General features: G+C 42.3%; 1 protein-coding gene across 2 annotated transcripts in view; it reads left to right on the forward strand.

The window, feature by feature from the left end:
- Nucleotides 1-15663, forward strand: part of IKBKB (inhibitor of nuclear factor kappa B kinase subunit beta) — a 48438-nt gene that overhangs the window by 21117 nt on the left and 11658 nt on the right. For both annotated transcript variants that reach the window (XM_063079186.1, XM_063079187.1), the window contains 7 exons: nucleotides 4691-4779; nucleotides 5744-5833; nucleotides 8212-8336; nucleotides 12235-12342; nucleotides 13432-13561; nucleotides 13894-14088; nucleotides 14786-14900. In XM_063079186.1, the coding sequence (XP_062935256.1) occupies nucleotides 4691-4779; nucleotides 5744-5833; nucleotides 8212-8336; nucleotides 12235-12342; nucleotides 13432-13561; nucleotides 13894-14088; nucleotides 14786-14900 (852 nt within the window). The remainder of the gene's footprint in view (nucleotides 1-4690; nucleotides 4780-5743; nucleotides 5834-8211; nucleotides 8337-12234; nucleotides 12343-13431; nucleotides 13562-13893; nucleotides 14089-14785; nucleotides 14901-15663) is intronic.

The following is a 15663-nucleotide window of genomic DNA, read 5'->3' on the forward strand; positions in this document are numbered from 1 at the left end:
TGAGAACACGGAGTGGAATTTTTTAGGTACATGGAAAGCAGCGAGTTTTTCACTTCATGTGGACATTAATTGGACCAAGCCAATCTACAGTGTCACTTATGAAACAAAGGAAAATAAGGAACAAGTGGGAAATGTTGGAGCTTTGTGGTTGAAGGCTGGGTTTAAAAGGGCAGATGCAACCAGAGGGTTATGTTCTAAGCGGGAACTCCCCTAATAAGATGCAAGTCAGTAGTTTAGCTCTCTCAGTTTGACTTTCAAGTGTGTTTTCAGGAAACATTCAGCTGCCCATCTCCCTGGTTTGCCCCGGCTGATGTAAGAGAGAGGCACATATGGGGTGTGTGGCAGCTTCAGAGAGGTCTCGTTGTTTAACCTCTTTCGGTGTTGTGATTGCTCTTCCTTTTTTTTAAAAAAAAAAAAAAGGAAAGAAACGGGTTATACCATTAATTTGGCAGTACATCATTGACTTCCCTCTGAGTTCAGAAAGTATTAACCTAAATAATTTTAAAAGAGTTACCTGTTATAATGTAGATCTACCATTCCCTGATTGTTGACTTTCACTTTATTTCTAGTTATTTTGCTCCAAGCTATGCAATAAGTAACCTTATGTGTATGTTATGATGCTTCTGATTTTATAAGCTAGATTCCTAGAGGAGGAAATAATGAGTCGAACAATATTTATATTTTAAAATTTAGTAGGTGTTGCCATATTACTTTCCCGAAAATGCACACCAATTTTTACTCCTTCCAGAAATGTGGAAGAAAACCCCTTATTGCTTAAAATTCTTGCTGGTTAAGGAGCTGAAAAAAGGCATTTCATTGTTGCTTTAATTTACATTGTTTTGATGACTAGCAAGCTTGAGCAACTTTTCACATAACTGCTCACTATCGTATTTATTCTCCTATAAATCGCCCTTCATACTCTTTGCCTGTCTTCCTGCTGGTTGCTTTCTTGTTGATTTGTGGGAGCTTTGTATGTCGGGTATGTTCACTCTGGTGTACGTGTGGTGGGTACTTTTTCCCAACCCATTGCCTTTGGCTTTGTTCAGAGTGCCTTTGATCTTCAACTTTTAAAACCTCTCTGTGTCTTTTGCTCGCCCCCAAAGTTTCTGATTCAGTTCAAATGCTGCTGGTCCAGGCAGTACAATTTCAGAACCGCTGCTCTGGATTGCAGTTGTTTCTCTTTGTTCCATATAGATTCCTCACATAACACTATTCTTTTTGCTAAATTTATCCTGTGATGTTTTAGAACTTTTGTTGCTCATGTGAATGGGATTAATTTTTTCTTTTCCATTTCAACTGGATATAGTGGAAATACATACCAATTTGTGTATACTATACCTATGTAATATACTTGTTTTGTTTCCAGACAGCTTACTAAATTCTTTCCAGGTTTTAGCCTATTGAGTTCTCTAGGCATATAGTCATATCCTCTACAAGTAAAAATAATTTCATCTCCTTCCAATACCTATTCTACTTTTTTCTATTATCATACCATTAGCTAGGACTTACTGTCAATGTTATTAAGCCTCAGTCTCAGGTAAAAATCATGCCATTCTTGGGGTCTGAGCTGCACAGAGACCCCGTTGCTCTGTACCATGGTTCACCCTGAGTGGCCTCCTCATGTTTCCTCTTCACAGCAGAAGCTGTGGGTACCAAATGACTTCACTGCCAGTGTTGTACTGGCTGCTTCTTTCCCAGCTACGTTCTGAGCTCTTTCAAGTTGGGGACCACGTCCCTTATTTCACATCCCTCACAGAAACCCACCAGAGAACCGGGCATGTAGTGAAGACAAGCTGAGCTGTCAAAATGTGTTGAAGGTGCACCTGTTCTCTTCTTCTTGTGTGTCCCCACTTCTTCCTGGAAGATGGCTCTGACTGTGCTGGACTCTAGATCTCATGGCCACTGGGCCCTTCTCCCTTGCCCGCCCCATGCAATTTAGATTTTGGATCATCTGGACCAGAGACATTGCCCCTTTTCAAATTTTACCAGTGTCAACATCACCACTTGCCCCCAAAGTTTCTGATTCCATTCAAATGCCACTGATCCAGATATGATCATCTCTATAGATGCTGAAAAAGCATTTGATAAAGTTCAGCACTTATTCATGACAAAGACCCTCTATAAGTTAGGTATAGAGGGAAAGTATCTCAACATAATTAAAGCTATATATGACAAACCCACTGCCAATATCATCCTGAATGGGGAAAAGCTGAAAGCTTTTCCTTTAAGAACAGGAACTAGACAAGGATGCCCACTCTCACCACTCCTATTCAACATAGTGTTGGAAGTACTAGCCAGAGCAATCAGAGAAGAGAAGGAAATAAAGGGCATCCAGATTGGAAAAGATGAAGTCAAACTGTCCCTGTTTGCAGATGACATGATCCTATATATCGAACAGCCTAAAAACCTCTACAAAAAAAACTGTTGGAATTGATAAATGATTTCAGCACAGTAGCAGGATACAAAATCAACACACAAAAATCAGTAGCATTTCTTTTCTCCAATAGTGAACATGCAGAAGGAGAAATCAAGAAAGCCTGCCCATTTACAATAGCCACCAAAAAAATAAAATACTTAGGAATTGAGTTAACCAAGGAGGTGAAAAATCTCTATAATGAGAACTACAAACCACTGCTGAGAGAAATTAGAGAGGATACAAGAAGATGGAAAGATATCCCATGCTCTTGGATTGGAAGAATCAACATAGTGAAAATGTCCATACTACCCAAAGTGATATACAAATTCAATGCAATCCCCATCAAAATTCCAAAGACATTTTTCTCAGAAATGGAAAGAACTATCCAGACATTTATATGGAATAATAAAAGACCACGCATAGCCAAAGCAATGCTGAGCAAAAAAAATAAAGCTGGAGGCATAACACTACCTGACTTTAAGCTATACTACAAAGCGATAATAACCAAAACAGTATGGTACTGGCATAAAAACAGACACACTGATCAATGGAATAGAATAGAGAATCCAGAAATCAACCCACACACTTACTTCCATCTGATCTTTGACAAAGGCACCAAGCCTATTCACTGGGGAAGTGACTGCCTCTTCAGCAAATGGTGCTGGGATAACTGGATATCCATATGCAGGAGAATGAAACTAGATCCATACCTCTCACCATATACTAAAATCAACTCAAAATGGATTAAGGATTTAAATATACACCCTGAAACAATAAAACTTCTTAAAGAAAACATAGGAGAAACACTTCAGGAAATAGGACTGGGCACAGACTTCATGAATATGACCCCAAAAGCACGGGCAACCAAAGGAAAAATAAACAAATGGGATTATATCAAACTAAAAAGCTTCTGCACAGCAAAAGAAACAATTAACAGAGTTAAAAGACAACCAACAGAGTGGGAGAAAATATTTGCAAAATATACATCTGACAAAGGATTAATATCCAGAATATATAAGGAACTCAAACAACTTTACAAGAAGAAAACAAGCAACCCAATTAAAAAATGGGCAAAAGAGCTAAGTAGGCATTTCTCTAAGGAAAATATACAAATGGCCAACAGACATATGAAAAAATGCTCAACATCACTCAGGATCCGGGAAATGCAAATCAAAACCACATTGAGATACCATCTAACCCCAGTTAGGATGGCTAAAATCCAAAAGACTCTGAACGATAAATGCTGGCGAGGTTGCGGAGAAAAAGGAACTCTCATACATTGTTGGTGGGACTGAAAAATGGTACAGCCTCTATAGAAAATGGTATGGAGGTTCCTCAAACAATTGCAGATAGATCTACCATACGACCCAGCTATCCCACTGTTGGGAATATACCCAGAGGAATGGAAATCATCAAGTCGAAGGTATACCTGTTCCCCAATGTTCATCACAGCACTCTTTACAATAGCCAAGAGTTGGAACCAGCCCAAATGTCCATCATCGGATGAGTGGATACGGAAAATGTGGTACATCTACACAATGGAATACTACTCAGCTATAAAAAAGAATGAAATACTGCCATTTGCAACAACATGGGTGGACCTTGAGAGAATTATATTAAGTGAAACAAGTCAGGCACAGAAAGAGAAATACCACATGTTCTCACTTATTGGTGGGAGCTAAAAATTATTATATAAATTCACACACACAACACACGCACACACACACACAAAAAATCTGGGGGGGGGAGAAGATATAACAACCACAATTACTTGAAGTTGATACGACAAGCAAACAGAAAGGACATTGTTGGGGGAGGTTTTGGTGATGGGGAAACAATAATCAATCACAATGTATATCGACAAAATAAAATAAAATAAAAAAAAGAAAAAATTAGTAATGGCATAGGTGTATTAAAAATTTGAGGGCAACCACTAAAAGAATAAAAGTAAAATGCAAAACTTAAAAACAAACAAAAAACAAACAAACAAAACAAATGCTGCTGGTCCAGGCAGTACAGTTTCAGAACCACTGGTCTGGATTGCAGTTGGTGGCCTCATGGACACAAGGCTAAGAAATCTTTGCATGAATAACCCAGATTCCCAGGACAGTCTAAGTTCTGCTCTCATAGCCAAGCCCCCCTCGCCCCACCTAAGGTCTCTTCTTTCCATGTGTTTCAGGGGCACAGTATTTATCCTATATAGGATAGGGGATTCTGAAGCGAAAAGCATTTTTGAGGCTCAATAAAAATTCACTCCCCTTTCCACCCTCACAGCCTCGGCACTTAGATACCTCCATGAAAACAGAATCATCCATCGGGATCTCAAGCCAGAAAACATCGTTCTGCAGCAAGGAGAGCAAAGAGTGAGTGTCCCCCTGAGACTTGGAAAGTCCTGGGAGCTGCCTCAGAAGCTCTGATGGAGAAGGAGCTGCTTTGCATGTTTGTTTATGTTCCCATTTCCTTCAAGATGCTTTGATCCTCTGGGAGTGCTTTTTGACATGAGACAAAATTCAGCAAAAAGTTCTAGCTTGCAAGATGGAGGCCAGTTTGAATAGATCACATTGTTAATTGCTCAAGTTGCAGGAATCTGAGAAGGAAGGTAATATTTGTCTCCCTAGCTCCACCTAGCACTGCTTGGAAATCGATTTCTTGTTTTCCATTTGTTTTAAAAGCCTCCTCTTTTAATTCAAAAATGTGAAGAAGAGACTTTTGGAGCTGACACCTGCCCCCATGCCCAGCCAGCCTACAGTCCCCAGTGCTCTTGGCACCACTCTGCAGTTGGCATGCCACTTGTGTGATGTGGTAGCCTGCCCTGTGGTCTTTCCCCACTCTGTTCGTCTAGTGGGGTGCTGAGCAAGGGCCTAGCCAACTAGAATGTAGAAATTCAGCACCTAGGTCCCCGAATCCCCCTGGTGCAGCTCCCATCAGTACCCTGGGCCCAACCCACAGCTTTCACAGCACTCAACCTTGCTCCAGGCCACACTCATTCTTGCCAGTGGTTCCGGGAAGGGCCTGACTTGGCCTTTCACATTAGAAAGTCCAGTTTTATCAGTCTTGAGGGCTGGTGCATGGTCTATCAGTTTTGGCCTCCCTCAGTAATTGGTGGCAGAACACAGGAGAACATAATTCTAGCATTTTTACAGTGTGTTTTCTTTTGCCCTGAGTCTGCTATGTTGAGGGCATTTTTCTGTGTATTTGGTGGCTCTTAGTTTAGGATCTCATACCACCTGGTAATTCAGAAATATCTCTGCTCTAACGACAAATGATCAGAATCCTTGTAGAATTCTTATAACCATCAGATTTCTCCTCCTCCCTTTTTTTTTTCAGTTAATACACAAAATTATTGACCTAGGATATGCCAAGGAACTGGATCAGGGAAGTCTTTGTACTTCCTTTGTGGGGACCCTGCAGTACCTGGTAAGAAATGTGATGTACATGTTTGCTTATCAGTTTCTCTCTGATGCCGTATTTGGGGGGCTTCTCTCTATCCTGGCCTTCTCTCTGGATGTTTCTTTGTTGCATGGGAATTGTTACATAAGGTCAGACCCACAATGTGTTCAAGTCAGCATTTTTTGCCAACAGATCCCCTATACAAGGATATGATTATCTTCTCTGATGTCAGAAGGGCTCTTCTGTTGTGCCATTACGCAAATCCTATAACCTCTGTGTACTTCAGCATTTTATCGGAAGTACAAGTTTAACTGGATTCATGCTGGTCTGCAGAGGCCACCGTTTCTGTGAGGTGCTTCAGGGCTGCCCAGGAGTAGGCAGAGCTCTGAGCTCCCCACCCTTTCTGTACCTCATTCGGTCTGAGTATTGGGCTTCTTTTTGAGTCAGTCATTCATTCAGGAACGTTGACTGAGTGTTGTCTGTGTGCCACTGCTGTGCTCGGAGGTGGCGATGCATGGAAGAGAAAATACACATTTCCCTGGCTGTCAGGAACTCAGAGTTAATCAAGAAAGCAGGCATTACTGTGATGCTTACACAGATGTCTAAGAAACTATAGCTGTGGGCCGGCCCCGCGGCGCACTCGGGAGAGTGCGGCGCTTGGGAGCGCAGCGGCACTCCCGCTGCGGGTTCGGATCCTATATAAAGATGGCTGGTGCACTCCCTGGCTGAGCGCGGTGTGGGCGACACCAAGCCAAGGGTTGCGATCCCCTTACCGGTCACAAAAAAAAAAAAAGAAACTATGGCTGTTATGTGTGCCACAAAGGAAAAGTGCAGGTGTCGTAAGAATGTACGTTAGGAGGACTAACCTAGTCTGGGCCCCGAAAGAGGAGTAGGTGAAAAGGGGCTGGAGGTGGTGGGGGAGAGGAAGTTCTAGGCAAAGGGAACGGATGCTGTACACTGGAAGACCCAGGAGTGTGCCTGGGACCTGAGAATAAGGTAGAGAGTGTCTTGAGTTGTAGCTGGGGAGAAAGGTAGACTTTATCTTAAAACCTCTGGAATGACATTGAAGGGTTCTGAGTTGGAAAAGGAGCAGGTCCACCTTTTGAAAAGACCACGCTTGCTGCAGTGGGGAGAAGAGCTGCACTGAACAGGTGGTGGGCAGGTAGCAAGGAGGCTGGTGTGACAGGCCAGTTCGGAGCTGGTGGTAGCAACGAGTGGAAAGGATGATCCATCGCAAGAAATGCTCGGCAAAAACATTCACCATGACGTGGTCATAGGATGCTTGCTGGTGTTAGCAACCAGTAAAATTTTGATAGAATTAAGGAGTCTGCAGCTTAAAAAACAAAAAAAAGGTCGAAATCTGCTGGGCTAGATGAGCTTTAATAGCCAGTTCCTTAAAAAGAAAAAAATTATTTGAAGTACACTTATATTTCCTGCCTATCTTACCAGCAAGGATAATGGGCTCCATCAATTTGTCATCTGCTCTATGGAATGCAGGTTTCAGAGTGGTGATTGGTGGGTGCTGTGATCCAGGCACCTGCATCCACATAATGTGTGATCAGGGCAGTCTTCAGAGTATCCTCTGGACTTCTCGTCAGCTCCGCAGCAATTGAGGGGAGACCCTGTACTCTGACCAGGATGCTGACAGCCAGACGCAGAGACCATCCCCAAGTCTCTTCTCTTGGTTTGGACTCCCTGGCCCCTCCTATACGTGTCATGTGTCCAGCCAGAACTCGAGCGGCAGTCCTGTCTCTGTGCCTTTGCTCCTGACAGTCCTTTCTGGAATGTTTCCTCTTACTGGCTCACGTGAGGAGCCTTCTGAGCCCAGTCCTGGTCCCACCTGTAATCCGTCGCTGTCCTTGCCTGTCCCCACTCTCTCTGCTCCAGCAGCAGTCGCACTACTATACCTGATTGTAAATACTCCATCACATTGTGCAGCCAGCCACCTGTTACTTGGCTCAGGAAGTTTAGTTGGCATTCAGTGCATGTCATGTGCATTTGGTGTGTGCAGTCTGGAGTCACTTCCCTTTGCCATCTCTGCACAGCACCACACTAGTGCCCTGCATGGAGCTTGAGAAGAGTTCTCAATAAGTACTTTAAATGCTGTAACCCCTGTTTTTAAAGGGAAGAAATTTAAAGCACAGTGAAGGATATATTTTTTACTCTGGTCTACTTAAAAGTGACCTCTAGAGACCTTGACTCTTTTATCAGCACTTAATGGAGTGAGGTACAGGAAACTCTTAGGTACCCCCAGCTAAATGTGCTCAAGTGGTCCCCTCCTCACCCTTGAGTGGATGTGCCAGCGCCCCCAGGAAGGAGCCAGGAAAGTGGGGAGTCATGATGAGATGAACTGTGGCCCCTCAGAAGAAGCAGCATCAGGTGTGACTGCCCTTGTGTCCTCTCAGGCCCCAGAACTGCTAGAGCAGCAGAAGTACACGGTGACTGTCGACTACTGGAGCTTTGGCACCTTGGCATTCGAGTGCATCACAGGCTTCCGGCCTTTCCTCCCCAACTGGCAGCCCGTGCAGTGGTGAGTGAGGGCCTCAGGCTGCGGAGGGCCACCTAAGGGAAGGAGTGAGCCCCTCGTCTTTGTTCATCTCTCTTCACTGTCCCCATGTCACTGGGCGCTCCCAGGCAGGTCTTGTCTTCTCTAAGAGGAAGGCCTGTTAGGACTCAGCATGTGGAAAGTCTGAGCTCTGAAAACCCAGAAAAGTAGCTGTTGTCAAGTATTAATATGGATTCTGAACCTCAGCATCTTTAAATGTGATACCATCTAAATGTCATTGCTCCATGTTCTATAGTTACACATCAGTATGTCCACAGACTGTTGTGTGAACGTGTGCACTTACACTGAAAATATGTTAATAAAGAGAAAGAATGAGTACACATGACAAATGAGGAAATACATGAAAATTTATCGTTGACAAATTTTACTGTCAATATAAATTTTTGTTTTAAAAGCATAGGAAAGTGGCTTAAAATGTGGATCTAATAAATTACAAAAAGAGATTTTCTAATGAAAAAAACAGGATAATTAAGGTTTTAAAAATTAGTCTATATTTTTTAACTTTTTTTTTTTACTGAATATAAAAATAATGCATTGTTTATGATTTATATAAAAGTTAATCATTTATAACACAAGGTAAAGGGTTCAGATCCTCATACCACTAAACAAAAGTTAATCATCACCACAAGAAAATGCCGTGTGTGAGGTAACGCATATGTTAATCAGTTCTATTTAGCCATTCCACAGCACTTACATATTTCAAAATATTATGTTGTACGTGATAAATATATACAACTTTTATTTGTCATTTAAAATAAATGAAGTACTGGGGGAAAAAGAGAAAAAAGTTTTTTTTTTTTTTTTTTTGTCTTTTTCGTGACCAGCACTCAGCCAGTGAGCGCACTGGCCATTCCTATATGGGATCCGAACCCGCGGCGGGAGAGTCGCCGCGCTCCCAGCGCAGCACTCTACCAAGTGCGCCACGGGCTCGGCCCGAAAAAAGTTTAACATTACTGAAATGCGTAATTTAAAAATTAGCATTCCCCCAAATCAGTTAGGTTTCATTCAGAATTGTTCCTTGAGAGGCCACACACTAATCTAAATGATGCTTCTGTTGCTCAAAGGCTTTTTTATTTCAAGTTTTCATTTTCTGGAGCAATAATGAGTTCACATGGTTCAGACTTCAAAAAGTATAGAAGAGAGAACAGTGAAAAGTCATCTCATTCCAGTCTGCTTCCCTGACGACAGGCAGCTGAAGTCGCTGGTTTTTGTATGAATCTGAGGATGTTTTATACACACCCAAGCAAATTGTCATATATTCGTTTATTTGTTCATGTATGTATTTCCCCCATTTTCACACCAATGGTAGCATAATATGAACACTGTCCTGCACGTGTTTTTAAATGTTACACTGTGGGTATTTCCCTCAGGGCCAGTTCATCTGCAACACAAAAAAATCCTTGTCTTGAGTCTAAACAGGCCTGCACAGTTTGATCACCACTCATTTTAGCCAGATTAACTTTGTTTTGTTTTTGTGTTTGGGAAAATATGGAAACAATAAAAAAACAAGAATCAGCTGTAATCACACAATCCGGAAACAATCACTATGAATATTTATATGTCTCCAGGCTCTTCAGTGTGTATGTGTCTTTTATACTTTTTAGAAAACAAAAATAGGTTACTATACATACTCATATAACCTGCTTTTCAAAGTTAATATTGAGAATGTTTTGTTTTTACATTATTATTTGTAATGTCTGTTTGGGATTCCACTAAGTGGCTGTGCTGTAGTTGATTTAACTTATCCCCTGTTGTCGGAGGCATGGGTGGTTTATAATTTTTACTTCTTAAAATAACACCAAGAATGATGTCCTTGTAGAGAGATCCTTGTACGTCCACAGTTATTTCCCTAGGATAAATTCCTGGAAATGGAATTAACAGATCAAAGCATTATGCACGTTTTAAAGGTTTTTGATGTGTATTAACAAACTGCTCCCCTGAAAAGTGTGTAAGTACAGGTTCCGTCAGGAACACAGAAGCTGCCCTTCACCACACCACTGCTACACTGGCTATTGTCATTTTTTTTTTTTAAATACCTTTCTGGAAGTAGGAAAAATATTAACTTTTCCAAAATACAAGAATTTAGATCAAGAGAATATTTATTTATAAGAATAAAGTGTAGCCTAAGAAAGCAATCCCAGAAGAATGGTTTTATGTGGCGGCAGTGCAGTTCAGGTCTGCATGTATACCCCAGAGGCTGGTAGAGCAAGGTTCCTGCCCCGAAGTCTGGTGAAGTGGCAAAGTATGCCCTCCTGTGGCGCCTTATTTTAAAACAGGCAATACTCATTTGGCTGCATAGGTTTGGAATATTGTGGAATTAGCTCATTAATTTACAGTCACACTTTATGATATAACCATAAAAATAGCTTTAAGTTATCTGTACATCTACAGTGGTTTTAGCTAACCATGGAATGATTGCATTTCTTCAATTCAAATGAACTTCTCCATAATTTGTAACAAGAAGAATTAAAATCCATTAGAACTGGAAAAACAACTGCTACTTGAAAATATATCCCTAATGGCTCCACATCTTCATAGTAAGTCTGTTTTCTGCAGCATCATCTTCCTGGAACTTCCTGCATCAGTGCTGAAGGCCCAGTGGCCACTTTTAAGTGGACTTTTCTGAAACCCAATAGGGAGCTGTTTTGTGGACTAGTTTGTGAGGAGAGCCTGTCTCATCTCCTTCTTAATGCCTTAGACAACTTTTTAAAAATTTCACTATCGTCTTGGATGGCAGGTTGATAGTAATTTCAGGACAAATGTAATTTGGATTTTATAATTCTATTATAAAGACACTTTGAAATACATTTTAGGACCAGCCTAATTAATAAGCATTTTATTTAGTTTGTCCTTTTATAATTCACTATTGGCAGACTAAACTTTCTATTTGATGATCATCCCACTTTTATGTAGTTAGAAAGTCCTGGGGCCCTTGACCTGCAGCTGTCACAGTCTCAGCCATAGCTGCAAACCACCAGCCTCTGCCATATACCAGCTCTTCCAGACTTCCAGTGTATTCCAGATAGGCCAATGAGGATTGTTCTGGGCTAAAGAATTTTTTATTGAATTTCTCAGGTGTTTGGACAAGGTGTATTTGGACATTCAGACAGAGTAGAAGGAACACCAGAGTTTGGATTTGAGTCCCTGCTGCTGCCACTCTAGTTGTGTGATCTTGGACAAATCACCTTATCTTCATTTCCTTACCACTAAATTGGGGAAATTTAAAAATAAATGTCAACCACATGGAGTTATCATGTCAATAAGTGAATGTTCTATGCCAAAGTGCTTGGTTTTCTATGAAGCATTATTCAAATTTAAGTTATTATCCTTCTTACCAAGGAGATTTAAAGCCAGGTGGGCTTAAATTTTCTTTTCCTTCAAATGCTACTTCACATACCCGAAGAAGTTCCCCAAATTGGGAAAAGTTTATTTATCCTTACAAATAGTATTTAGCCATATACATTTATAGCTAAGTGCATATGTGTTGTGCATATTTCACGTAAATGTCATGTAGTAATCTTGGTTTGGAAGTTCTGATCTCATCCTCTGTCAAAACATGAGAGTTTGCATTAGATAAAATGGAAGGTAGAGAAAAAGAAAAGCCAGGGAGAGATAAGGAGTCAACTATGCTGTCTGTAGAATCTGAGCACATGATGATTAATGACTCTGCTTAAGGCTGTTCTTCAGAAACTCACTCAGGCAATACTGACCATTCTTAGACTGTCAAAGAAACCATCCCATCATGATACTGACTGTTACTCCAAGTCTGCTGTACAGTTGTGAGCTGATATGTCACAAATGTAAAATGGCTCTTGACCCATGGGTGACGTAGGGTATACTCAGCAAGATTGCACGATTGCAGGCATTCGAAAGTCCGGCAGAAGAGTGAGATGGACATTGTTGTTAGCGAAGACTTGAATGGAACAGTGAAATTTTCGAGCTCTTTACCCTACCCCAATAATCTTAACAGGTAAGACACGGTGGCATTACTTTTTTTTTTTTGCATATTTTTCTTTCTTTTTTAGAGATACAAGTCTGAGATGACATCTGATAACTTTTATATAGGCTATCATGATATCATCCTGTGACTAAGAATTTGACGTAATCCATCTCAGTCTTGAACCTAGAATAGTTTTGCACCCCTCATCTCCCTAGATATTGCCTCTTTTCTGACTTCATGTGACAGTTCACCTTTGCCTCTGATTATCCTCCTTGTATGTATTCCATTAGCCCTTGAGTAGAGTCTGTCTCCTGTTTAGCAGCAAGCCTTTTAAGGGTGGGAATTTACTCTTCATGTGGCCTGACACTGTGTCATAGTCAGCAAGTGTGTCTCTGTAGTTTGAATGGCATTTCCATCTAGTCTTAGGGCCAGAACATAATCAGTTAGTTAATACCAGTATTGAGTAATAGCATAAAAGAAAGGTGCAAGGCAGTCACATATGACTGAGTCGCATAGATAATGTTACAGTGAGTATTTAGAGGATAGGGAGAGAGGTATTGTGTGGACCAGAGCTATGTGAATGACTGGGAGGAGCTGGAACTTTTGAGAAGGGTCTGGAAAGCTGTGCCAGACATGGACAGATGGAGAGGAAGGAAGTTCAGTGAACAGCTGCCATGGCCTCAGGGAAGGTTTTGAGTGCACACAGGAGCAGACTCTGGAGGGCCTGGAGGGTCTGGGGAAGGAGCTTGAACTTGTCATGTGAACCCACCAAACAAAGCCCCACATCCTGGGGTCCAGGTTATGTTGGTGATCACCTGGAGGTAGGGCTGCCTGTCAATGCAATTTAAAAGCTTCACGGGTCATTCTTATGCAGCCAGTTGGAGATCCACGAGTTGGGAAATCCCTGATTAGGGGAGCTGTTTTAGCAGGTCAGGAGAGAGGGGATAAACACTTGAATAATTAAACTGGTTGGAAATGTTTACACTTCTTTTTCGTTTATTGGCTGCCATCTGTGTGTACAATGGCGAGACACTCATGAGGCTTGCACTTTTAAATTTGCACATGGAGGCAGCCTGAGATTGGCTGGCAGGGTCTCCCACACTCTGTTCCTCTTCTCAGTGTCCTGGCACAGCGACTGGAGAAGTGGCTGCAGCTGATGCTCATGTGGCACCCCCGACAGAGGGGCACAGACCCCACGTATGGGCCCAATGGCTGCTTTAAGGCCCTGGATGACATCTTAAACTTAAAGGTGAGCTCAGAGCCAAGTTAGTACTGAGCCCACAGCCGGGGTTCCCAGTGGGGCTGGCAAACCTCGTGGGGAAATTTAGGCTCCGAAGAGTCTTTCTACATGAGTAAGAGGCTAGGACAGCTGTGCTAACTGACGTTGGCAGCAGGTTATAGCTATGGACAAATGGGAATGTAAAGACTAGAATATATGAAGCATGACACCGGGCCTCCCTTCCAGGCCGGGCCCTTGCTCTTTGTGGCTGGGAAATGTTGAGAGTAGCAGAGGATATAGGTAAATAGACGTGCACCTCTGCAAAGACCGGTTTTTCCAGTGATATCTGCATCATGTTGCAGCTGGTTCACATCTTAAACATGGTCACAGGCACCATTCACACCTATCCAGTGACTGAGGACGAGAGTCTGCAGAGCTTAAAGGCCAGAATCCAGCAAGACACAGGAATCCCAGAGAAGGACCAGGAGCTGCTACAAGAAGCAGGTCTGGCATTGATCCCTGACAAACCTGCCACTCAGTGTACTTCAGATGGAAAGGTGAGGCCCCGCCTTCGTGAAGACACCCTGTTTCTCGCTGCCTTTGTCTCCTGAGGAAGTGATCACACTTTCAGATTTCAGCTCTGTGTTGTCAAGCAGTCAGTCACACGGTGCAGACGCCTGCCTGTTAAGTTGGGATATGGGATCCCTTGTGTGGCCCAATAGACACGAACCATTCCATGCTTGACTTGTTACTTCCATACCACATGGAGTGGCTCGCATTTGCCTTTATTGCAAAAATGATGCTTTACCCTTTTGAGTCAACCAAAACTATTTACGATTACCCCTGTGTACAGAACTATGTTAGGCATGTATGTTAACCACAGCAGTCTAAGACATGGTCCCTGCCCAAAAAGTTTATAAGCTAACTTGTGAAGAAAAAGTTGGTATATGAGAAAGAGTCACTGCATGGGGAAGTATATAGTGAACTTCTACACTGCACAGGAAGGAGAATCAGAGAAGAAAGTGGAATGTAACTGGTCAGTAAGTTGTGTATCCAGATAGCGTGTGTAAGAGGAATAGGAATTTGCGTGTAGGCTGGAGTCATCACAAAAGCCTTCGCGGATGCTCGGCACTTGTTGACAGAAGATGATGCTGTTGGTGAACAGTGGGAAAGGCTCTGAAGCCTCTTCATTGTTAGTTGGAAAAGGGAGAGGTTTGGTCCGTGAGATCTCATTTTGTTCTTGTCCCTTTGCAGCTAAATGAGGGCCACACATTGGACATGGACCTTGTTTTTCTCTTTGACAACAGTAAAGTCACCTATGAGACCCAGATCTCCCCACGGCCTCAGCCTGAAAGTGTCAGCTGTATTCGTAAGAACATCGTTTTTTAAAAAATAATCAGCTTGGGCCGGCCCAGTGGCTCACTCGGGAGAGTGCGGCGCTGGTAGCGGCGAGGCTGCGGGTTCGGGTCCTATATAGGGATGGCTGGTGCGCTCACTGGCTGAGCATGGTGCAGACTGTGCCATGCCGAAGGTTGTGATCCCCTTACCAGTCAAAAAAAAAAAAAAATCAACTATAGCACTTGGGAAAGGCAGGAGGGAGAGACATGGACGAGGGAAGGGAGCCAAATCAAGGAAATTAGTTTACTTGATCCTCAGGGCAGCCTCCTCTACTTATAACAGACAAGGAGGAGCCAAGCAAAAAAGAGTAAAGGACATCGCCAGTTGATTCCAAACTCATAAACAGAACTTTAAAGAGAGGAAAGAGAATATTGCCCACAAGCCATTTTATTTGTTTTTGAAGTATCTTTATATTTTAATAATTAATGTATGTACATGATACCCCCCCCCCAAAAAAAAGTCAAAAGGTACAAAAGAATGAACATACAGTGAAAAGTAAGCTACACTCTCTCCCCAGTTCCCTGGCCAGTGAGTCCCCCAACCAGGGAAACCTCTGCTATCAAATTCTTAGACATCCTTCCAGGGGTATTTCCTCCCTCAGACAAATGTTAGCATGCAGAATGTACTGTTCTTTACCCGCCTTTTCCACTTAACAATATGTTTTGGAGATTTTTCTCCTATTAGTACATGTAGAGCTGCCTTGTTTTGAACGGCTGTATAGTATTCTCCCGTAC

Source organism: Cynocephalus volans, chromosome 15 (genome assembly GCF_027409185.1).
Source record: "Cynocephalus volans isolate mCynVol1 chromosome 15, mCynVol1.pri, whole genome shotgun sequence".
Classification (NCBI taxonomy): domain Eukaryota; kingdom Metazoa; phylum Chordata; class Mammalia; order Dermoptera; family Cynocephalidae; genus Cynocephalus; species Cynocephalus volans.